This window comes from Thermobia domestica, chromosome 4 (genome assembly GCF_964235325.1).
Source record: "Thermobia domestica chromosome 4, izTheDome1.hap1.1, whole genome shotgun sequence".
In the NCBI taxonomy this organism is placed as follows: domain Eukaryota; kingdom Metazoa; phylum Arthropoda; class Insecta; order Zygentoma; family Lepismatidae; genus Thermobia; species Thermobia domestica.
This window is the reverse complement of record NC_137457.1, coordinates 305,187,940-305,214,553: the sequence shown is the minus strand read 5'-3', so window position 1 is coordinate 305,214,553 and position 26,614 is coordinate 305,187,940. Positions and strand designations below refer to the sequence as shown.

At 37.4% G+C, this 26,614-nt stretch overlaps 1 protein-coding gene across 2 annotated transcripts in view; it reads left to right on the top strand.

Annotated features, from left to right (window-relative positions):
* Positions 1-26,614, top strand: part of LOC145684271 (uncharacterized) — a 323,824-nt gene that overhangs the window by 22,784 nt on the left and 274,426 nt on the right. For both annotated transcript variants that reach the window (XM_081756414.1, XM_081756415.1), the window contains exons 2-3: positions 6,069-6,569; positions 22,983-23,098. In XM_081756414.1, coding sequence (XP_081612540.1) covers positions 6,069-6,569; positions 22,983-23,098 — 617 coding nt within the window. The remainder of the gene's footprint in view (positions 1-6,068; positions 6,570-22,982; positions 23,099-26,614) is intronic.

Genomic DNA, 26,614 nt, shown 5'->3' with positions numbered 1-26,614 from the left:
GATGAGGCACTCACTAAGATTATTTAATACGTTATAACAATACATAAATACGTGACATTAATTATAAAATTATCTTAGCATGCGTGTTATTGATAATCGTATTAATTGTTATTACGGGTAAAAGCGGATCTGAAAAGGTAGGGGTATGGTAGATAGCGGCATGAGGTCGCGCCGTCCCCTTGCCTATCTTTGCCCATTGTAATTTTAGGAACTGGAGGGACGCCGTGCATATTTTTTCAAGGTCGAAGGACGGTATCTCCCCGCGTTTCCCCTCACTTTTACCCTTAATTATTATAAATAAATATTAATAATGTAAGTATATTCTATTTGGTTCGGATGTTCATGTATTCACCATCTAGTTCATAATCTTTCAGAGTTTAATAACATTGTTTTACTATTACAAGAAGTTCCTTATATATATATATATATATATATATATATATATATATATATATATATATATATATATATATATATATATATATATATATATATATATATATATATATATATATATATATACCCACCTAAAGTTTTCTCTTTGGACTCACAAAAATTTGCTCACCATTGTGCTAGGATATAGGATATATATTTTCACTGAAATTTGTTAGTAATTATGAAAACACGAAATAAATTCTTCAATATCCTGCTATTTTGAAAACTCAAATATATATATATATAAAGCAGTTCGTACATTGTCAGAGCCGTAGCTAAAGAGGGGGGCAAGAAGAGCGGTCGCACCGGGCGCAGATAGTAAGGGACGACGAACAAGCAAGAAAGAAAAAGCGCTGGAAATGAGTAAATGACGAGTCATTCCAAAAACTTATTGGTGTCCTATTAAATCAATATGTTTATCAGTTTGCAAAAAAAAAATAGATTAAAAAAAATTTTTTTTTACTCGCTCCGCTTGCAATTCGAACGTTTCAATAAGAGTGATTGCAAGTTTTAACTTATTATTTAAAAAAATGTATTATATGATTTTTTAATAACGATGTGATATACAAGGTAGGGTGTAATAATATCTTATAGTGTACGGAGGAGCGTTTTCAAAATCGGAACCGGTCCAATTTGAAATACGTGTTCGGCATTGCGATGGTGATGAATTTGCTTAGTTAATCATAATTTTTTACTCAATCAGATTAACCACGATGGTGAGAATGAAAATATGAAAATGAGAGTAGCGAAGAGACATGCAAGTTACTGTTTGCGCAGGAACATTAACCAGTCGAGAATGCTCAAAGAGTATTGCCAGAACTAACTTAGAACGAATTATTTTTTTTCCGAAATTTATATGAAATTTAATAATAAATTTATTTGTTTAAATTCGATAGATATACACTTACATATTTGGAACCTGCGTATTAGGGCATCTATTGAATTAGCTATATAGAGCTGTCACATTTTTATCACCGTATATATACTGAAAATGCAGATATAACAGTGGCCATCGGTTATTATTTGGTACCAAAATGTTCACCATTCTCTTAGCTATTGATCAACACCAATATTATCTCACTATCATTTAAGGTTCCCGAGATATGGCTCCTTAAATCTACCGAAATCGGAACTTCTTCCAATATCTTGTAAACGGTAAGAGTGACGCAAAAAATGTCATCACTTCTTTGAGGTATTTTTTGATGCTCTATGGAATGGACGACTCAAAATTGGAAAAAAAAATGCAGATATCAGACACACAGACATACAGAATTCAGTAACCAACTATTTAAATTCGTTGAAAATGAAGGTAAACAAGGGGAATAATAACATTTTTGAAGTTGAAGCAGTTGTAGAATAGGAGCTTAAGGGTCATAACTAAACCCAGCGAATTTCGTCTTTTTCAAAGACGGATCACTATCAGTGATTTTTTTTTTCATTCCATTGACATATGAAATGCTTCCAATTTGAAGGAATTTGTTATGATTTCTCCATCAACTACTTGTATCGCCAGGATATTTCTTCTCTGCATACCTATCTATCTAGTTGTGTATTGTTTTAATTATGTGGATACATAACACACACACACACACACACACATATATATATATATATATATATATATATATATATATATATATATATATATATATATATATATAATATGTATGTGTGTTAGTGTATAGCAGACTAGAAAAAACTCCCTCGTGTGTATAGCATACGCGCCTTTGGGGTGGGAGGCCCAGGTTCGATTCTCAGCGGGAATTCATGTGGTCCGGATCCCACGTTAAGCTGTAGATCCATGTCTCATACAGCCTTGCTGCTGAACGGGACACTAAACTCAGATATCTAATCCAACCCAATAAAACGAGAATCAGATAGCCTATTATACTTATTTCAAAGTGAAATTGCAATTTGCAGTCACTTCGAATAAGCATACAGGTAATTTTATGAACTACAACTTGGGAAAATATGTGTATCTATTTTAACTAATTGGTTCATTATCCAATCATTTGTCTCTTTTTCTTATAAGCATTACTAAAATATTTATTTAAAACATAATGCAGGCAGAGAAACAAAGAAAAATTAATAAACAGTACGATAAATAAAGTAATAAATAATAGCTATTCTTGTATAATAACTGACTTTTTAAAGTCGGATTTTTTTTTTTTAAAAAAGTAACTCTCAGTAAAAAAAATGTTTTAAAAAATAACACGCTTTGAAAATGAAACAAAACAAAGAAAACCACAAAACAAATATATATTTACAATAATATTATGGAAAATTTCCTACTTTAAAATCAGACAAAATTAACATGAAACGCAAGAAGGAATAGACATAATAGCTTCAATGAATCTGTAAGTATTGCAGCAGGTAAGAAATATGACAATTATTTGAGCTGACTTTCATAATTCTCTTCGTTGGCTTTTGCTCCTCGTAACTTACGTTACTCATTACAGACGGATACACAAAAGTTTCTCAAAGAAGTGTTACTCCACGTGGAGTTGATTAGAGTTTGACATTAGACACTGGAATCGTATTGGCTAAAAAGGTCGAAGAATTTAGGGGTGTGGCTGTGAATCGAATAAAGAGCTTTGTTTATGTCTTTTGACGCCAACTAGAGACCCGATGACCGCGTGAGCAGGTAGGGAGAACTAAACTTCCTCCTTATCCTTTCCTCCTGCTTTATTGTCAATCTTCGGTTTTCTTTAAAACTGGTATTCATAGACGGCACCTGTTGGTGAAAGTCATCTCCTTTTAGAAGAAAGAGCTACTACATGTGTTTGTCAAAATAATTTATTGGGGGGTAATCTTTGTGTATAAGCACTACTTGAACTCGCTGAATGAACACCCTGTCCCTTACTCGTACCTTTATATTACTGGCAACCCTGAAACCAACTTAAAAGACGGTATCCTTTTGGTAATATATCTGGTTCCACAAGAAGGAAAGAATAAAAGCGGATGTCAATATGATTTATTGGGGGGTAGTTTTTGGCTGCTCATCTTGTACCCCCCGGTAATGCATGGGCAGCTTCAACTGTGGGCAGCACACCGGGACAACACCGCTGTAGACATTGAATGGGTCAATTTCACAATTGAATGGTAGGGGTTTAAAACTTTAAACAGGGATTACTATGTGTCTGTATCGTTTGTCATTTATTAGAAATAAATATTTTAAATTTGCTCCTTCTTTGTGAAGCATAAGCCAGTATAGATATACGAGAGTCGTCCAGAAAGTAAGGAACGTATTAGCATGGTTAAATGAAAACAAAAGATATCAGCACAAAACTTTATTCACAAAGCCACAATACCTTACTTCTACTTTTCTATGTAATCACCATAGTTGTCAAGACAGTTATTATAACGTTGGACCAGTTTTTCAATGGCGATGTTATCGGCTACCAAAGATTTGGCACCCACCGAGCACACATTTTCTTGTAAACCAAGGTGTATTGTCACTACTTCATGTAGGAGTGATTGTGAAATTTGTGGAAAAAGAGATGTATAACGTGCTCAAAGTGAAACGTCGGTTTTCCTGAATTTGTTCTTCGTACTTGTCCTTTAGTTCACTAACAAGTGATGGCCTTCCACTCTGATCATCATGCACGCTAGTCCTTTCTTGATTAAACATAATTGCACTATTTCCTCACTGACGACTCGTTCATTGCACTATCACCAGGAACATTCTTTACTTGCCTATAAATTTCAATAGGCTTAACTTTTTGCGCGTTCAGAAAACGAAGTACACTCCGTACTTCACATTTGGCGAGATTTTCGTATTGGCGCCGCCATTTTGAATCGCTGCAAAAACAAGTAGCACAGCATTGATACACGGCTCACACTGACAAGTAAGGGACCATAAGGTTGTCGCGCAAATCAGATGCAGACATACGCCATCTGATTGAGCATGAAAAGATATGGAGAACACAGAAATTTAAGGTGCTAAGGGCCATAGGAAGCGGAGCGAGGAAAGAGGAAACATTGAATGTCGGCAAAATTGAAGAAAGTCAGGAATGATGGGAAAAATTAATTTCGAGCAAACAGGGAAAGAAAGTCAACCAAAAAAACAAAACTAAACATAACAAGGGCATCATGAACGAAGAAAGATCATAATCAGGGTTGCCATCCGCACCGCGGTGTTGCCAACGCTGCATAACATTGATATGGAAGATATAGCACAGTATAGCAATTCATGCACAAGGAAAAATATTAGTAACACAAAAGACAATTGAAAAGACTCTGTACACGTGCGTAAAAAGGTTTAACGTAGTCGTGGGTGAATATTGCACCCGCGTGAATACAAAAGGAGGAAAGTAGAGAACAGTACGCACCATTTGTAGTTTAATTGCCGTTGACGTGAAGATCACGAATGAATGCGTGGTCAACACACAAAAATTTCTCGCAGTGAACACAGCGGATGAAAAAAAGCTCGTCACACGCGTCTCTGCAGCATTCTTCTGTGAGTCCTTTTTCAAATCAATATGCAGAAGGTGTTTCAAACTGTCCAGGATGTTCATTGGAGTAGCCACATTTGAAAAACGCAAAGCGTATCATCTTTTGGAATCGCCTAGAGGAAAACTGGTAAGTTCTCACGTTGCCACACATTAATACTGGAGAACACTAACGTATCTGTGATGAACTTCACCATGTTTTTGAATGGACGAAAGAAGAACATATCAGCAGGTTGTATAAGGCCTGTACATTTCGGAGGAATCAGCATTTTGTAGAACTGAACACCGTCGGGAACTGTCATGTTGTAAAGAGTGTCATCCTTGTTTGGAGTCCAGGAGTCAACCAAAAGCAAAACACGATCCTTACGCTGAAGGTCCGGCCACAAACCTTCTTCCAAGAAGATTTGTAAATCCCGTTTGGTCAGATTCGCTGCTCTGCTTGCATATGCTTTCACATTGGGGAATTCAGCGACCATCATCATCATCATGGAACGATGCTCCCAAACACTCTCGTTTCTGTGTTATCATGTGTACCCCCTTCACTTTCATGTCTATATTTGTCCTCCCTCATGTACATTATTCACTCGCGACTATCGTTAAACCTTTTTACGCACGTGTACAGTCTTTTCAATTGTCTTTTGTGTTACTAATATTTTTCCTTGTGCATGAATTGCTATACTGTGCTATACCTTCCATATCAATGTTAAGCAGCGCTGGCAACACTGCGGTCATGATGGCAATCCTGATTATGATCTTTCTTCGTCCTTGATGCTCTTGTTATGTTTAGTTTCGTTCTTTTGGTTGACTTTCTTTCCCTGTTTGCAAGAAATTACACTTTTCCTGTCATTCCTGACTTTCTTCAATTTTGCCGACATTCAATGTTTCCTACTTCCTCGCTCCGCTCCCTACGGCCCTTAGCACCTTAAGTTTCTGTGTTCTCCATATCTTTCCATGCCCAATCAGATGGCGTATGTCTGCATCTGATTTGCGCGACAACCATATGGTCCCTTACTTGTGAGGTAAAGGAAGGAGCTAACTGCCGAGTACGCGATCGAAATACGGGATGGGGTCTGCGCCGCGCGCGATGTGTAATCGTTCTTTAATTTCTGGACGGCCCTCATATCTATAGATATAGATAGATATGGTTAAAGATATAGATATATAGATATAAAATCTTTACAGGTAAATCCAGACGCAGAGCACTTGGGAGAAAATCTTTCTTGGCCAGTTTAAATACAGCTCAAACAGATGAGAAACAAGAAGAAGAATATAAAGTTATTGCGTCCTGGGATTTCTGTTTGGAATGTATTGTCTTTTTACCTTTCAATTTCGCATGGATGTTCGTTATACTGGGGCTTTCCATTGCCTCATATTGCTTATCTGTATATAGATTGTGCTTTCGTAGTGAGGTCGACTACCAAGAGCTGATTAACTATGCTACTTTTGCATTTATTTTGTTGGATCTTATCTTCTCGGCGATGCACATAACTATGGCTTCAGTCAGAGAAAGGAGAAGTGAAGAACCTAAAGGCTGGTGGGATGTTTTGATGGATGTGCTGTCCTGTGTTCCAGAAGTGATGTGGATTCTAACCAAAACAACACAACTTGCCAAAGATGTTAGGTTTCTCCAAGCATTGGACTTCATACGCTGTACAAGGATCAACAGGGTGCGGTGTTTTGTCAGTAAGTAAATATTATATCATAAGACACATACTCCGACAGACAATGAAAAAGATCACGCACTAAAAAGTTTCAAATTTCGTCAGTGGCGTATACTGGTTTGATGGCTTGGACTACCACCAGGGCTTAAGGAGGCTATAGCCCCAGGGCTTCCAGGTGGATAGGGGCCTCCACTCTGATCAAAATCTCAACTGGCTATCTAAAAAGAATCATGAAGATACAATCATAATCAGGCGTGGGAGACCCGGGTTCGATTCCCGGCGGGAGCTCATGTGGTTCGGATTCCACGTTAATCAGTAGGTCCACGTCTCATATAGCCTCGCTGCTGAAAGGGACGCTAAACTAAAATCAACTCAACTCAACAATCATAATCATAAAATAAAGTATTACAAAAAATTTAAAACATATTGCTTTAACTTCCCTATTGATTTTGAGTTTAACGCCCCTTTTTAGCAGCGAGGCCATATGAGACGTGGACCTACTGATTAACGTAAAATCCGAACCACATGAGCTCCCGCCGGGAATCGAACCCGGATCTCCCGCGCTAAAGGCGCGCACGCTAACCGCTTAGCCACCAAGCAGCTCTAACTTCCCTATTGCGTTTTCACAGAAATTTATTAGGTGAAGTCAGCAGGGGCCATATATCTTTTATAGCCCGAGGCCTCTAGACTATTATTATTATTATTATTATTATTATTATTATTATTATTATTATTATTATTATTATTATTATTATTATTATTATTATTATTATTATTATTATTATTGGAGTTTAGTTTCCACTTTATTAAACAGTCTCAAAATAAGAAAAATAAATTACAACACACTTTCCTTTCAGCAAGCAGATAAATATGATTTTCTCTTCATTAGAAAGGTTTATATTATTAATATTACGGAAAAACGATCGTACATTTCTATCTTCATTTGTTCCATGAAGTATCCCTACATTTTGCTTTGGATAGGTGGTAACTCTACTCACTAGAGCAAACAGAAGCTCTCCGAGTAATAAAGAACGCTGAAATAGGCGATTAGCCAATGAAGGCCAACGAAGGAGCCTCAGACTGTGAGCAGTGTGACCACCCAGCAAAAATATTTCGTACTAACCTATGCAGAAAGAAAGTACTAGATCTGGGGAAAAAGTACTAAAATTTTATCTGTTCCAGTTTCACCCTGTTTGACATTTTAAGATATTAGTATCTTACTAGAAGGTTTCCGGCGGCATCTCTCACCTATAGGTGGGGCAGTAACCTCCCACACTCTTGAAAGAACCCCCAACTTTAAACTTTATATAGTCAAAATTCGATACAAACCGTGCAAACCACTAATACCCTCCCAATTTTGACTTTACACCCGCAAATGACAAATCCTGGCGGAACCTCTGCTTAATTGTCGTACACGAACTCACTGTAAAACCACTAAAGTAACGCAAGTATGACAAATAATATACAGGATGTCGGGAGAAAACAAGAAATATCATAAAATAAACTTATTGAGAAAACCGAGTTTTAACTCCTTAGTGGCCTACTGTTTAAACGGATCACCGTGGTCATTTATTAGTTTTAACCCTTCGTTCTTTGACACTTTTGTACTTCCAATTTTCCCCAATAGAATGAACTATAAGTTACAACACAAAATCGATGAATTTTCATGAGTTTCCTTTTTATTTCCCAAATATATTGTAAGGTTCCGCATGTCTTCACATCATGCTGTAGTAACCATGTGTGTACTACACGTGTTTGCAATAAACAAATACAACGCAGACGACAGTACCGAAGAGGGTTCGCCCACCATCGCCAACAGTCGGCAAGACGAAGATCACCGAAGGTAGTCGACATTTTAGGATAAAAGACAGCAGCACGCCTCAAGAAGCATCAGGGCCGGGCACGCATCACACTACAGCTGGTCCGAGTCACTGACAACATAAACTACCAATTCAACGAAGGTGGACACACTCTAGGGGTTTTTCTCGATGTGGGTAAGGCGTTCGACCGGGTGTGGCACACAGAACTCATGCACAAAATGCATCGCACCAAATTTTCGAGTTACCAGATAAAAGTGCTCCAAAGTTACCCACAGAATCGAACCTTCCGGGTCTCACGCTGGTCACATGACAGACGCGAGGAACACTGAAGCTGGAGTTCCCCAGGGCTCATGTATCTCGCCGCTTCTCTTGAACGTCTACACGGCCGACCTACCAACTACAATCAACACGATGACTGCAACCTACGCAGTTGACACAGCAATATTTGCGAGCCACAAGAATCCCAGATACGCCACTCTCTACCTCCGACGTCACCTCGCGTTGCTGGAAGAATGGACCAGAGAGTGGAAAATACAGCTCAATGCGGACAAAACAGCACTGGTGGATTTCACCAAGAATATCACCCCGAGGGATCATGCACTTTAACTACATGAAGTATAGCTGAGGCCACAAGAAGAAGCCAAATACCTAGGGGTCACTCTGGACCGACGACTCACATACGAAAAACACCTGACAACAACAGCCAAGAAAGCACTGACCCGCTTCAGAGCTCTCCTATCTGTTCTCCTAACTTCACAATTCTCCCTTGAAACCCGAAGACACATCTATCAGATGTGTATTCGCGCAATTCTCATGTACGCTCACCCAGCCTGGCAGCATACCTACAAAACCTACCTCAAACACCTACATGTGGTCCAGAACGGAGTGGCCCGCGCAATCACGGGGCACTCCATGGACATACGAGTGCAGCAACTGCATGAAGATCTGGAGATCCCTTACCTCCAAGAATTGAGACAACACCAGTCTGCCAGGGTGTGGAATGAAATGCGCAACTCAAGAAACTGGCTCATCTCGTCGATCGGCTCCAGAGAACCAAGAAGACGCATCTACCCCATTCCAGGCCCTGGACGCCAGTAACTAGAACTGACAGGACCAACTCCATGGAGTAAGCGACAGTTGCTACTCCTCAACACAAATACGTCTCAGCCCAACGCCAAGAAGCATCACAGATAGAAGCCAGGGGCACAAGCAGTGCCCGACACTTCACACACTCCAAACTCGCCAAGACTCAACTGAACTTAACTCAACTCAAGAAGCATCAATCTATCCAGGTTGATCAAACTGCCAAAAGCCCTAAGGCGCCTGGCCATTGGGAATACCTTACCCTCTCACGACGCTCGGTCAGCGAGAGATACCTAATCGCACAAACTCATTCCCTTTCACGACGCCTCACAGTGCGTCGAGCATATGGGAGTAGTGGACAAAAATAAAACAAATTATAATGAAGCTTTTATCACATGTTTATTGTGTCACAGGGCCATTTAGACTGAAGCAAACGTACTTGAAGTTGTTGAACTTGACAACTGTACTTATACAGAAAGTAATATCTCGTTCCGGAACGTCAAAAAAAACCTTAAAAATTCACTGTTCACGGCACTCGTAAACACAAACCCAAACGACTCAAAGCTACATAACACTAAAATATAATGAAAAGCAATGCATGAAATGGTTGCAACAGTCTCAGAGTATCTGCAGATCAGTCATCACAGTCACTGTCTAAGTTATGAAATTCAAAAGCGACAGAATTATGGAGCTGGACAGCATCAGCTGCACCAGTTTTGAAAAATTTTCTATATCCGTATCTGTCTTCCTTTTCTTTGCGTAAATTTGTATCTTGGAGGAGACAATAGGATCAGATAGAGTAAGCATGTGCGTCATCCGGTTTAAACAAGTATTGGAGCGGGACGTTTTCCTTGTATGATGTAGCCTAGTGTGACGGAAGACTTTGTGGAGAGCTTCCAAAGCTTCTTCCAAAAACTGTCCTAAGGGTAACTCAAAAGACTGTAATATATCTACTCCATGGACCAGTAGCTTGTGCAAACTGTTGGGCGTGTAATACCACTTGTATAACCATAAGTATAAGTCCTTGGTATCACATATAAGAACTTTAAACATGTCTTTATCGATGACTCGGCCACTAGCAACTACCGTTAAATCACTGATACGTTTCGAATAAGGGTTTCATCAATGCATGTTATTTCAGAAGCCTGCTTGGGATAAGCAAAGAACTTTCTGGCTGTATTACCATCAATTGAGGAGTCAAAGCCTTGTTTGGATTTATCCACAACCAGTCCCATCTTCTCTTGAAACTCAGTTTGAATACTCTGTTCTTCTTTCTCAAAAACTGCCTTGTTTAGTGGACTCCTCACCTGCCACGATTTGAAGGATAGACGGTACGCGATATGTAATAAACATTCGAAAGTTCTTATCATGAAATGAAGGAGGGATAGAACAAATGAAAAGAGAGCTTCGTTTGTAGCCTTACCACAATTTGTGGTTGAATTCATTTCCGTTGGTTTCGAACCACAAACGAAACAATTTGAAGTTGCGTCGGTTCCACTTAGAATGTTACACACGCTGCCATCTATCATTGTTAAATGTAAATCAAAGGCGACATCTAATGTACAATCACCAAGGGACAAAGTACAGTTCACAAGCTTCTCGATGCGAGTCTTCATGTCAGCTTCTCCTCGTAAAACCAATACTGGTGATTCTTCAGAGAAAATAAATCTAATAGGTCTACAATAGGATGTTAATCCTGGACGATCGTTAAACCACAGAACTGTTCCGAATATAACATCAATCAATAGAAGAGGGACAAAGGCAATCAAAAAATGTATTGATCTGTATATTTGACATCATGATCGTTAAATTTTTGCTTGAAAATATTGTGACCTTCACTACTATCAAACCCCCATTTACAGATCAATTTTGTCGTTACATCCTCTTCTGACATCAACGATTTGGAAATACTTTCAACAGTTTTATACAAAAGTTCTTATAGGTCCACCTGTGCAGATGTCTCGGTAACTGTAATAGATTGGAGCAATAGTTCTTTCTTTGTTTTTCTAACACTATATAGGCTAAAAAAACAGTTTTCATGAATGCTGTTGACAACCGACCGCAAGGTGTTGTATTGCCTTTCGGAAAGATAGAGATCTACAAATAAGGATAAGGCCTGCATAACTGATAAGCTTTTGGTTTGTTCGTCGCTTCTTGATGTATTTTCTTTCTCTGCTGCTTGTTTAGCAACAAAGGCAAGCTTCTCTGTCGATTTAGTCGCTAGAATAGGATCTACGCGCTTTTTCTTTGTTTTTACTGAACACTCTGCAAACTGTTTACTGACAAGTAAACCTTACGTTTGGGTGAATCGAGTTGCTGACTGAGACACATATGAGAAAGTAGTACTAAATGTGGTCAGTATTTCAGTGAAGTTGTAGGTGCGAAGCTCCAGGGGTTTAGGAGATACAGCTATCAGAACATCACATGGAAGTACAGAATAGTCTTCATACAGTTGGAGGTAAAAGCTCTGTAAGACCTCTTGTAACGACAAAAGGTGAATAACAAATATATGGGTATATATTAGGACTAGGGGGAAGTCATATAGTAAGGGTATACCTGACGGCGGCCATCTTGAAATCCGCCATTTGGAATTAAGGTTAAGTTTTTAAAATAGGAATAGGGTCATGTGATACATGATTTAAGGCGCAAATTTAATCAGAAGAACAATGGTCACGTTAATTTTGAGTTACGCACAATTGGTAAAAAGTTACAGGGAAATTAAATATTGTTGCAGCATATGTATTAGTCCTTTACCCCACCTTGTAAATTTTGTTTTAATGATAATAATTAAATAAAAAGCAGGTGGATAAATATTAGGTCTATGGTAAGAGTTGCCTTGATGGTGGCCATGTTCAAATCCGCCATTCTGAAGCAGACAAAAGTTTTAAACAAAACGCATAACAGTGATACCTTATTAATAGCAAATTTTACCATAACTCCAACGGTATAACATTTTTGCTTTATCATTAAGTATCATTTGTTATCTCATAAACAAGTTGCTAATTTAAGGAAAAATGACCAAAGAATAATTGAGTCATAATTGAACTTGGGTCTTTCTTCCAGAAAAGTCCTCAATTAGTACAATCAATATGTAGTTCAGAAAAGAGTACATGACTTGCACAAATGCTCTGCTCACAGTGAGCACACCTGACAAAGGCAATCAAGTTACACATGACACATCTGTCGTTAACAATTCCGTCAAAGCAGTAGTCGTAAGGAGCGATCCATTTAATTTTGTGCTGGTTAATGATAAAGCAAAAATGGTTATACCGTTGGAGTTATGGTAAAATTTGCTATTAATAAGGTATCACTGTTATGCGTTTTGTTTAAAACTTTTGTCTGCTTCAAAATGGCGGATTTGAACATGGCCACCATCAAGGCAACTCTTACCATAGACCTAATATTTATCCACCTGCTTTCTATTTAATTATTATCATTAAAACAAAATTTACAAGGTGGGGTAAAGGACTAATACATATGCTGCAACAATATTTAATTTCCCTGTAACTTTTTACCAATTGTGCGTAACTCAAAATTAACGTGACCATTGTTCTTCTGATTAAATTTGCGCCTTAAATCATGTATCACATGACCCTATTCCTATTTTAAAAACTTAACCTTAATTCCAAATGGCGGATTTCAAGATGGCCGCCGTCAGGTATACCCTTACTATATGACTTCCCCCTAGTCCTAATATATACCCATATATTTGTTATTCACCTTTTGTCGTTACAAGAGGTCTTACAGAGCTTTTACCTCCAACTGTATGAAGACTATTCTGTACTTCCATGTGATGTTCTGATAGCTGTATCTCCTAAACCCCTGGAGCTTCGCACCTACAACTTCACTGAAATACTGACCACATTTAGTACTACTTTCTCATATGTGTCTCAGTCAGCAACTCGATTCACCCAAACGTAAGGTTTACTTGTGAGTCTACCGCGAGTAGAGCAAGCTCCATCGGTCTTCAGGCTGCTGGGATACCGAGCAGTTATCACTGTTGATACATAGTTTGGAAGTGAACACGCACGATTGAGCCAGTCTTTATTTTTAACTAGGAAAACCGACCGAACTCTGTGTGACATCTGCCATTTTCTGCTCACGGTCACACGTAATAACTTGTTAATTTCTCTAAACTGCTGTACACGTCTTATCTGGCGTCTTCAAGCTTATAACCAATACAAATAGCCTGCAGAATTTCCGCTTTCTTCCGACTAGCACTGGTGGTTGCTATCCATCTTTCAAAATTGTCCTTGTTTCTCATGGTGTCTTCTTATGCAATTTCAGTAATTACAGTCACTATTGCGGACACTTGCACACATACTATTGCTGAATCCAAAGGAAATCATTAAAGGAAGGTATTCCTGCAGAGATCTCAAGACATGTTTAGGCTTTTTAGAGATATTCCAAATATACCGCAGCAAACTGTTTACCAAACTTTCGTCGTAAAGGAAAGAACGTACCTGTACTATAACCAGGGTGGATTGATTTAAATCAGTCTGATTTAAATCACGATTTTAATCAAGATTTAAATCACTTGATTTTTTTAATAAAAATCGTTGATTTAAATCAAATTCCGAAGTGAATTAATTTAAAGTGAAAGTAAGTAAAATCCCGTTTCTCTTCTGTTATTTCGATTATGGAAGATAATAATCATAATACAATGAGACTCAAATGTATGTAAGCACAGTATGAAAACGAGTATTATGTAGAGAACGATCAGGGAAAATCCCGTTTGAACGGGTTGCGGGTGAACCCTGCTTTCTTCTCTTTTTAACACAGGGTTTTGAAATTTCTATTCCAACGAGGGAATCACCATGGACATTTAAGATGAAAACTCTTTTGTGTCCACGTCTATATGTTTGTTTCCAGATAATATGGGCGTATTTAGAGGGGTCCGATCCCCTCTCCTAAACAAAAAAAAAAAAAAATTAAAAAATATAAAAAAAATAGATTTTAAAATTTTGGGCGAAATTTATGTACTAAATACATAGAAGTTCCTCGGGATAGTAATACGACAAATTTTGGATGCGTTAAAATATCGAATAATACTTTTGATAAAGTGGATACTTGACCCCATTGCAGAACATGCCGAGATCTGCGATGTGATCGCAGAAAATTTGCCGCGCCTGTGTAGGAAAAATTGTCAGAGGAAATAAAATAGCGAACAGAAAAGTATAAAAACGTGCCTGCTATGTATAGATGTCTTAAATGCACGGACAACTCGCATTTGAACTGTTTTTCACGTCACATAAAGCATATTTTTAACAATCACAAGTGTTTCTTCTGCTGGAACTGATCTTGATTTTAATTTTTTATTTTTTTTTTATTTTGGAATTCCTGCAGAAAATTTTTGACTTACAAAAGCTCATCGCATAAAGACAAAGAAAGTTCTGCCATCGGCTAATGTATAGGATCAGAAAACGATATTCACGAAGTAATTAAATGTCGACTAAAAGCAGGGAATTCGTGTTATTATTCAGTTCAAAATCTTTTATCGTCGCGAGTTGTGTCGAGGAATTTGAAGCTTTAAAATATATAAAACGATAATTATGCCTGTTGTGCTGTATGGTTGTGAAACATGGTCGCTTACGCTGAGGGAAGAACGCAGACTGAAAGTATTTGAGAATAAAATCCTGAAACGAATATTCGGAACCAAAAGGAACGGAAATGAGAAATGGGAAAACTTCATGATGAGAAACTGCATAATTTATACCATTCACCAAACATTGTTAGGGTCATCAAATCTTGGAGGCTCAGGTGGGCAGGACATGTAGCGAGAATGGAAGAAAGTAGGACCCCTTTCAAAGTTTTAACTGGAAGCCCAATCGGAAAACGACCATTAGGAAGACCTCGGCACAGATGGGAGGACAATATTAAGATGGATCTCGCAGAAATAAGAATAGAAAATAGAAACTGGATTCAGTTGACTAAGGATATAAGTCAGGAGAGCTTTTGTGAACATGGCATTGAACCTCCGGGTTCCATAGGTCATAGAGTGAATTAGTTAATTTTTGGCGAAATTTATGTACTTTATATTTATTTCGTGCCGCTAGCTAGTTCCAATTGTTTAAAAATATGCCCCTGCCAAATATCAGTAACCTTCGTGAAAAGAAAAGTGTCATGTTGATATACATTGCTGTACTTTTTCCTTAATGCTTAAGAAACATTGTTTGGGATTGAAATAGGTTAACGATTGGGAATTAATTCAAAATTAAAACCCAACACTTTCACTTAAATGGCATAATTAACATTTAATGCTAATTCCTAATGTTTTTTCTTCAGTTCGCGACTTGTATTATACGAAGAAAAAGATTTGATTTAAATAAAAAAAATCGATTTAAATCAAAAAAATCAACAAAAATGATTTTTTTGAAAAAAATCATGATTTTTTTCCACCCTGACTATAACTGTCCACTAGAGACGTGAAGTCTCACCCTTCGCTTTGGCCTCGAACACTAGTGCGAGCGCTGTGTAGATAATGACTCAGGCCACTCTAATATAGTAGTTGTGCATGCGGATTGTTACCCACAAGAGTGTAATCTCGACACGGGTCGGTCTAATGTGCAACTTCGCGCACACCTTATGTAGGGCGACGGGGTGTCGTCAGTTTGCGGCTAGGGATTACTGTCTTGTGGATCATTTGTGCTTCATTCCATACGATTTCCAAGTCCGAGGAACATTGTTACTTTTCACATTTTTGTCCATTGGTCGACGCACTGTGCGCCTGGTCAAAGAGAGTAACTTCACCTACAAAAGCCCTACGACGCTAGGTCATTGGGTTCCTTCCACTTGATTACCTAAAATATTAGAGGAAACTACTTATTGTAATATATTTCTGTATTCAAGAGGATCTTTTTATAATAAAAGGTGATGGGAAAGTCCAATCTCCCGAGTACGATAATTGATTTACCCTACATAAACTAAGAGAATTTTACAATATTTATAAAAAAAAAAGAAGGGGATTTGTACTAGATTTGTTGGTGAACGTACTAGAACACTAAAATATTATAAAATACTAGATCTAGTACGAAATTACTAGCGGTGGTCACACTGATTGTGAGAGCCTTGGCTACGAAAAAGAAATAATGAAACAAGTATTTATAACAGCTATGCCTAAAATACTATAAAACACAAAATTTTCGTTGCGTTAACGCAAACCGCTACGGAATGAGGCTCAAGGTGACCGAGATAATTCCCAGAGATCCCCAAAATGCCTTGTCATTATTCATATAATTTCCCTTTACTCTTCGCGCACGCCCAAGAAACCGATTTCTCTAGAGGCAACTGTTGTTACTGGCAGCCTATTCGTACCCTGTGGGTGGAGGTGGAGCGAAGGGGACTATGCTGATATGATTCTTTCTGTAGTAACTAGAGAATAGTTTCTATTGCGTTGTCATATCGAAGATATCTTAAGTTAGCAAGACAGATGCGTGCAAAGAATTTAGTGGACATTTCTAAATACATACAGCACTCAGATAAAGTATAAAATTATCAATATAATTTAGTTTATAATATAATAACTTTATCTTGTAATACAGGGTGGCCCAAAAGTAGGTATACACCCATGCATTAATGAAGTATAACATTCTAGTTTATGGGTCTATTTGCTTTGTCTGTTCCGAGCTTAAAGTATATGTACAAAGACATTAAGAACAAACAATAAAGGAATTAAGTGTACCTGATAGATAACAATAAGAAAAGATACAAAAAGCAATGAGTTGATCAGTACGAGATTGTATACCTACTTTTGGGCCACCCTGTACTATAGGTTACAGCCGGTAAGTCCGGTAGCCCACAAAATACGTGACTGAATTTCATCCATTAGATGTCAGCCGTTGGAGAATGTCTGCTGCCATCTCACAGCGAAATATGTAACTTCTACTACCCTTGCTTCAATAGTAGAAAATGCGATATGGATTGATATCGTTAAAGTCGCCGTTACCCCGTTAAGATGTAAATAGATTGATTTCACTAACGAACTCGGTCGAAATCATTGCTTTGGGTATCTATAGCGAAAAAACAATTGAAAATTCACTTTCGTTTAAGGTATAGCGTGGACTAACAGATGGACACCGTTATCCGTTAAGATATTAACGGATTAACTTTATTAACGAACTCGGACAAGATGATCGCTCTAGCTATCTACTACAAAACGATAACTTAAAAATTCACTATCTATTGCAAAATAAATAAATAAATAAATAAATAAAAATAAAAAATCGCTTTCATTAAAGAATTATTGTGTTTAGTCACGGATGAATATAGGTCATCGTTAAGATGATAACGAACCGATTTCATTAACGAATTCTGCTGATAATTGCTCTAGTTATCTACTGCTATATACAGAATTTAAAAAAATGTAATATGCGTATGTAATACACGAAAGACTGTTAGATGAAAGACATTCTGCAGCGGCACGTAAGCGAGAAAAGGCAATAAATATGTAACATGTGGATAATGTATGCTCCTTAAAGATTTCCGTAGTAAGCATAAGGAATCCGTATATTTGTACAATATACTGCTGTCCGGATAATGATTTTTTCTTGTGTACTATTGATATTAGGGTCTCAATACTTCTAGGCTAAGATAATGAAACACCCTATTAAAATTTGCATTTTATTCATTATCTACTTATGCACTTACTTCTTCTTGAAATATTAGAATTAATTCTAGACTGCGCGGGACAAACAGTATAAGTCAGAAATTGGTCAGAAGATCTATGTGTCATGTTCCACCTCTGGTTAACTTGGTATAAGTAAATTCTAAACGTAAGTTGAATAATCGCGTCTTGATACTGTTAGTATAAGTGATTCATGCTTATGCTTGGTAAATAAAAAAAATTGCCTCCTGAAAACCTGTGTTTCTTGACATACTGTTTCTCCCGGACATTTTAATATTTTTTAATATCATAGGTCAACACTCACGAAAACTGAGTGAGAGAAAGTAAATTATTTCTAACTGAAAAAAGAAAATGAAACGAAATCTTTCACATTAACGTCGTATGATCAGTGTCATGCCTTGGAAAATCAGCGCCCGGGGCGAGAGTATATAACGGCGCTCCATACATATATTTCAAGTAACTTTTCCTTTTTTCTCCTGAATTTTGCGCCCCCTTACTCCGGCGCCCGGAGCCGTCGACCCACCCGTCCCCTCACGGCGCGGTACTGCATACGATTATTCCCTTTATGCTAAAGGAGACAGATGATTAGAGGAAGAGAATGATGATGGGGAATGAATCGTGGAATGAGAATGAGGGAGGAAACGGGAGTACCCCGAGAACGTCCACGAGCACGATGTCCACCACGAATATATACAGGGTGGTAGGTAACTCCACCGAAAAACTTTGGGGGCGAGTCCTTATATGAAATGAAAGAAAAAAGTTTTAATAAACATGGGCCGAAAAACGTCTCCTTTCAGAGTTATGATCCATTGAAAATTCGAAAAATCACTTTTCAAAACTCCCTAACTCAGAAACTATAGGACCTATCCCAAGCGGTTTAAGGAATTACACAGGAACTAGTATGTGCTCTATCTAAATATCCATGTTTTCAGTGAAAGGAACTGTAAAAAGGAAGTTAAAGTATAGGAATACCCTTTAAATACTAGTGGTGCGTTCGTTTCGCTGGTACCGGTGAATTTTGAAACATGGATATTTAGATAGAGCGTATACCAGTTTCTGTGTAATTCCTTAAACCGCTTGGGATAGGCCCTATAGTTTCTAAGCCAGGGCGTTTTGAAACGTAATATTTCGTATTTTCGGTAGTTCATAACTCTGAAAGGAGACGTTTTTCGATCCATGTTTAACCGTCTCGCAAAGTTTTACCTACCACCCTGTATATATATATATATATATATACAGTGGAGGGTCCAAGGGGGGGGCTATAGGGGCTATAGCCCCCCCCCCTTGACGCTCAGGTATACACTGGATAAAATGGGCTTCAATCCTGCTTTACACTGGATAAAACGGCAAAATATGGTTTAGCCCCTCCCTTGATCATATCCTGGATCCGCCCCTGTATATATATATATAAGGCACGAATGAAATTGTATTTTGGAGACAAAGTGGAACATTTATGGAACTTCGAACAATTTCTAAAGGATCCGGGACTTTCTTGGCTAAACCAGGACATCTGGGAACCGTAATTAAAACGAACCCAAGGTTAAAAGCTGAACTTAAACAATTGCAGTAATAAAAACAAGTACAAGTTTCATATGTATACCACGCAAAGGAGTTTGGTTTGTGTGGCGTGATACTTTCTCAATTAATATTGAAACCGGAAGACTTCAACCACTTTTGGTTTTAGTAGAGAGATTAGAGTGAATGTGGAATATATTTTTGATACGCTTAACTGATTGCTTATTGAAACTGACTAACAATTTTGAGCTTTTTTTTTTATTTTTACTCTAGAGTGATCAATGTTAACACCGGAAATGGTTCATATTTGGTTTTCCGGTTTGAATAGAAGGCTAAGAGAGAAGACGATACTTATTCTTAGAACGCTAAATTGATTCCAACACAGACGAATGATGTCGGGAAATGCCAAAACTTTTGATTTGCCAAAACTGGAAAATTGCAACAAATAGTTTTCTGGTCGGAACGGCTGCCCACCATATTTAATGGCAACTTCTACATTTTTAAAAAAAAGAATTTCGTTTCCTAAACGACTTACCAATTACTAACTGCCGAAGTTCACTCAAAGTTGAAATATAATATTATTCTTTCTTCGTTGGTAATATATTGATCAGTGACGTATTTAAGGGGAGCTTTAGGGCTTAAGCCCCCCGGAATTTTATTTACTGTGTTAAACTAAATGAAATATCTTGCAGAATTTTCACATTTCCAGGAATAAGGTTAGCAAAGCTCCCCACCCCCACCGAAACAAAATCGTAAACACGCCAATGATATTGATAGTTTAGGACTATAAATTAGCAAAATTCCATCAACTTGCCAGATGGATATGATGATACTCCTGTCATACTTCACACAAACTTATTACCTTTAATATGCTAACCTGCAGTATTACTTGGCAATATTCAAATGCTTATGATTAATCACAAATTATTATTTTTAAGAAAAAAAAATGTCACATTTAAAACGATTTGTCTAAAATACAACGTTCCGTTCAAATTTCCCTTATTTCACCTATTTACTCTGAACGAAGAACGATGAATTGTGGGAAAACTAAAACCAATTGAAAGTTCAAATCTTCACGTTCTATTTTCATGATTTTAGGTCGTCCGTTTGTTCGCTACGTAGCTCCATGGTCGAGCAAATTATCCGTTAACCCTTTGGGGATCCCGTGGTACAATTTGTACCATACGGGGTGTTTCATGGTACATTGCGTTATAACTCTCCCATTTGAGCTTTTTCGTCCGGTTTTTTTTTCTTTTGTTTTTCAAGTCCAGAGGCATTGCAGAAGATAATACGGATGGTTTCACACCTTCCTGTGTCGAGACATAGGAGGTGATGACGTCATAAGTCTAAAATTTATCTTTTCGTGTAATACTTTTTTTTGGGGGGGGGGGTATGTAAAGTATTTTCGGCGGGCTTATTTTTACACGTAGAAGATTGAAATTGTGCACAAACATTCAGTCCACCGAGTAGTATTTACCATATTTTTTCAGATTTCTGCGTTAAAACACGGGGGTACAGAGGGGCTAAACGTTGAAAAAGGGAAATTTTTATCAAAAAATCCATTTCACGGGATTTTCCCGCCTTAGATACATAATAGGGACAAGTGAATGGTACCGCCTGAAAGGCCGTTCTATTCTGAAGAGAATGATGGGCGAAACATGACCGTAGGGTAATTAGGGATGTCTCAGGGAATGTTTAAAAATTTCCCTCTGTATACGGGAATATGGGACATTGTCGGTATATATATATATATTTTTGGCGGGCTTACTTTTGCACCTGGAAAATTGGAATTAAGCATAAACATTCAGCCCACCGAGTAGTATTTACCAGATTTTTTTAGATCTCTGCATTAAAACAGGGGGGGTCCAGGGGGCTAAAAGTTGAAAAAAGGATATTTAGACCCAAAAGAATCCCGTTTTTCCTAATTTTCCCGCCTTAGATACATGATGGAGACACGTGAGTCATACCGCCTGAAAGGCAGTTTTATTCTGAAGAGAATGATGGGTGAAACATGACCCTAGGGTAATTAGGGATGTCTCAGGAAATTTTTTACCTGAAATCATGGTGTTTTACGGTAATTTGGGGCATGGTGGGAATTCCTGATAAAATTTCTCCCGCCCTTGGTATTCAAGATAGAAACTTGAAATTTGGCACACATATTCAGTATACCAAGTACTATTTATCAAATTTTTTTAGATGGCTACGTTCACACAGGGTCGCTCCAGGGGGGCCCAAAGTGCGAGAGAAAAAATTCCCTCCGAAATTTTCCCTTTGACATAATTTTTCCCGCTCCTGGTATATGGTATGAGCATGCAAGTGGTATCATTTGAAAGCCAGCTCCATTCTGAAGAGAATGAGGTATGAACCATGATCCTAGGATAAATAGTGATGATGCAGTAGCTGCTTGACTGAAAGTCTAAAACATAGCCCAAAAAGCCCGGATCTCTTAAGGGTTAACAGGCATTATTCAGACCTAACAATTCCACAATCGACCAGCTCATAAGAATCTTTACCAACGTACAAACCGCATTCAATCAAGGATTCAACGGAATTGCAGAAACTTTAATCTCGGTTTATAGATTTAACGGGAGCTTTTGACTCGATTTTTCACGATGTCCTATTACTCAAACTTACGGATTGGAATTATAATTTTATAACCAATAGAACCACCCGAGTCAAATACAAAGACAATATGTCGGCCCCAATTCTGTTATACAGAGATGTTCCTCAAGGAGTTGGCCATTGCCCCATTAATTTATTTATAATATGTAAACGAGTTGAGTTGATTTTTGAGTTTAACGTCCCGTTCAGCAGCAAGGCTATATGAGACGTGCACCTACTGAAACGATACATCTATTAGTAAGGAATGCTCTACCAGCCTTAGACTCTTTTCAGATGATACTGCTTATTGGGCTACGGTTAACAGCACCAGTTAATGTTACATCTCGCCCGACACAAAAAGAACAAATTGGGGGCATGGTGGGCTCAGTGGTAAAGCGTTTAGTTGTGGCGATTCCCGCCCAATAAGTTTGTGGTGGACAACACCATGTTCGTGGCTTTCCTGAGAGTACTCCCGTTTCCTCCCAGATTCTCATTTCGCCAATTCTTCCATAATCATTCACTTGCCTTAATCGTCCGTCTCCCTTAGCCTAAAGGACATAATCGAGTGACGTTAAACAGAAAGATTTCATTTCAATTTGTTTCATAGAACAAAGAGATATTCTCTCATTATGGTGCAAAATATGAACATTTAGAGTTAAATGTTACGAAAATTCAACTAATATTATTCTACCTTGATTTTTGAGCCACTTTGTTTTATTTATTTATTAGTTGTATATGGTAACATCTCAAGAGAGGGAAAAAGCATTAGCGTATGTTTCATTACTATTTTCAGAGCACATGAATAACAAAGTAGGAATTTCAAGCCTGAAATATATATATTTTCACTATGGAATGTTCGTTGTGCTCATTGTTCATACACTTGGATGTATTTGGTATATGATGGGAATCGTAAGTAATTTCGTATTTTAAATTGTCACGTTATTCATGTAAATATGTTTTCAAGGACCAGGCTTTCTTGTATTGTTACATTTGGAAATTTCTGGTTATCAGTCATAGTTGTTGTTGTTGATTTTTACGTCCCGTTCAGCAGCGAGGCTATATGAGACGTGGACCTACTGATTAACGTGGAATCCGAACCACATGAGCTCCCGCCGGGAATCGAACCCGGGTCTCCCACGCCAAAGGTGCGTACTTATCAGTCATAGAAACGCTCTTATATATATACAGTGTGGTAGGTAACTTCACCGACAAACTTTGGGAGGTGATTCCTTATAGGAAATGAAAGGAAAAAGTTCTTATAAACATAGGTCGAAAAACGTCTCCTTTCAGAGTTATGAACCGCCGAAAATTCGAAAATTCACGTTTCGAAACACTCTGCCTTAGAAACTACAAGACCGATCCCAAGCGGTTTAAGGAATTACAAAGGAACTAGTATGCGAACTATCTAAATATCCATGTTTTATCATCCTCCGTTATCGGCGAAACGAACTGTAAAAAGGAAATTGAGGTATAGGGATACTCCTTTAAGTACTAATAACGCGTTTGTTTCGCCGATAACGGAGGATGGTAAAACATGGATATTTAGATAGTTCACATACTAGTTCCTGTGTAATTCCTTAAACCGCTTGTTATAGGTCCTATAGTTTCTAAGGCAGAGTGTTTCGAAACGTGAATTTTCGAATTTTCGGCGGTTCATAACTCTGAAAGGAGACGTTTTTCGTCCCATGTTTATTAGAACTTTTTTCTTTCATTTCATATAAGAAATCATCTCTCAAAAATTTGTTGGTGGAGTTACCTACCACTCTGTATATATATATATATATATTGTAGTACTCTTGCCATGATAGATTGTAATTAAGTGCTTTTATTATTTGCAATATACTTTACAAAATATTCTTTTGTTTATATGATCAATAACAGTTGTTCAACTTACAGCGAAAGATAACTTTCAAATTGCCAGATTGAACTAAATGCAATCTCAGAGACCAGAGGTATTTGTCTAGTTTGGGGAAAGTTCAATCTGAAGATTTGTTTATTTTGCATGTTATTATCACCACCGTTACTTCTAACTAGAGATGCAAAAGAGCCGGCTTTTTTTCTTTCTTTCTTTTTTTTTTTTTTTAGCTGAAAGTGTTTTTTCATAAGAAGCCAACTTTTTCTTGAGGAAAAATTAGGATATTTTAACTTTTTGTGGCTTTCTTTTTCAAGTACAGTGAAACCTGTTCATGTTGGCCACCGATCAGTTCTATTGAAAAGTGGCCACCTTAGACAGGTGGCCAGCTTACAGAAAATAAGTGTGATTGATGTATTTTTAGAATAGGATTTCTAGTATTACTTGATTGTAGAATTTTAATAAGCAATGGCACAACAGCTATTTTTAAATAATGTATATAAACTAATAACTATATAGAGCACTAACACTAGAAAAATGCATATTTTATGGTGATTCATTCTAGACGTACCGTAAGACGGGGTTACCTTGCACAAGATTTCAGTAATTTTAAAGAAAATCGTACGTAACTTACAAACGTAATGATTTAGAATACTGTATTTTAAGCATATAATAGCTAGTTACATAAAGAAAACATTAGTGCAAGTTCATTAGTAAACATTCAGTATGACCATAGTTATTGAGATATAGACTTTGGTGCAAAGTAACCCCATAGCTGGGGTTGCTTTGCACAACATACAAAAAGTATGTGCAATATACAAAAATGACGTTTCTGTGCAACATATAAACATGACGTTTCTGTGCAATGTTTTCCCTTCAGTATTTATACATTTTACTTTCTACACAAAACTGCATGCTGTCTACAAATATTGATATTAGAATGATGGTACCGGTATCAGTACTTAGTTTGAATTATCGATATTTGTAGGGATGCTCACGAGACGAGTCGAGACAGGATTTTCCTGACAAAATTCGAGTCGAGACACGGCTCTTCCAATAGAGAAATATACACTTTTCGAGTCGAGACATCACTTTTTCGAGTCGAGACAGCCACAAATCTTGTCTCGTACGCATCCCTAGATATTTGTAAAGAAAATTATGTATTTTTTGGTAGCGGCACAGGAACCGTATTCTAATAGTTTAGTATCAAAATGCCCATCAAAATGCCAACTCAGGAATAGCACCGTAAACTGATTTGCCTTTGTTATTCCTTATGTCCAAGAATATAATCCCAATCGTAATCAGTGGAACATGTATGGAGTTTGGGACTTTCAGACTGAAGCCCACCCAAATTGCATGGTCTTTTTTTTTTTTTAATCTAATGTTAATCATTCCTATGCGTATAAGCTTCAATCTCCCCCCCCCAAGTCTAGTGATTTCTAAAAATCAAAGCCTTTGTGAGTGAAGCTCTCTCAAACTATTTTTTTGGATCCACCACTGTTCATAATTTATTTCCCAACAAGAAATTCATTCAGGAAATTTACCTAAATAGGAAATTTACCTAAATTTAGAATTCAGAAGGTTTCAGTAGTAATAATTTCCTCTAAGCATCTACCTAAATAGGAAATTTACCTAAATTTAGAATTCAGAAGGTTTCAGTAGTAATAATTTCCTCTAAGCGGTATTTTCGACCGGTGCAAAGTAACCCCGAGTAGAGGCTCAAACCGCCTTCTCCCAATTTTACTTTTTTATGACTTTAAAACCACTAGCGGAGCGTACTATGAGGCTCTGAGGCCGGGCTTACCTTGTTTTTCTTTATCTTTGGTTTCTATAAAATAAAATCAATATCTCACCATTTCGGTTTTTTCAGTAACAAAATAGTAGGTTGGAAACACTTGAAGCCCCTTCCGTCTGAGCCGTCTATATATAAGTTCCCTTAAAACTTCGGTGAGTGCTTAAGCCCGGAAGCTACCCCTTTAAATATACCACTGCATAGAATACAATGTTAAATATGTATTTTGCGTTGATTCAAATGAAGTTCCTTCTGAACATTTCTAGTAAAGTCATTATCACGTGATACATTAATTAAATGCAGTATTGAACTTACTTTAAAGTGGGAGATGCAAGTAACAAACGCTTATCCAAGAAATTTGACAGCTAACAGTAAGAACGTACTCTTTTTCTCTCCTTCCATTTTCGAATATGCAGGAAATGAAAACAGCAAGTGGGGAGGAAATTCCCCTCCTCCTCCCTGCAAATCCCACACAGAAGAAAATATAAACTACACTTCAAAATATTTGTAGTGGAGCTAAATGGGAATATTCATTCGATTAATACATATTACGTGTTTTCCTCAAGTAAATATTTCTTGGATAATAATAATAATAATAATAATAATAATAATAATAATAATAATAATAATAGCATTATTATTATTATAACTACTTTTCGTCTACTTTTGCTTATATAATTATTCATTCTTTCTTGTTAAATTAAACAACAACAAAGAACTACTGTGTATGTATACGTGTACATAAGTTTAACTCGAAACAGTTTTAGAAATACAGCTAAGA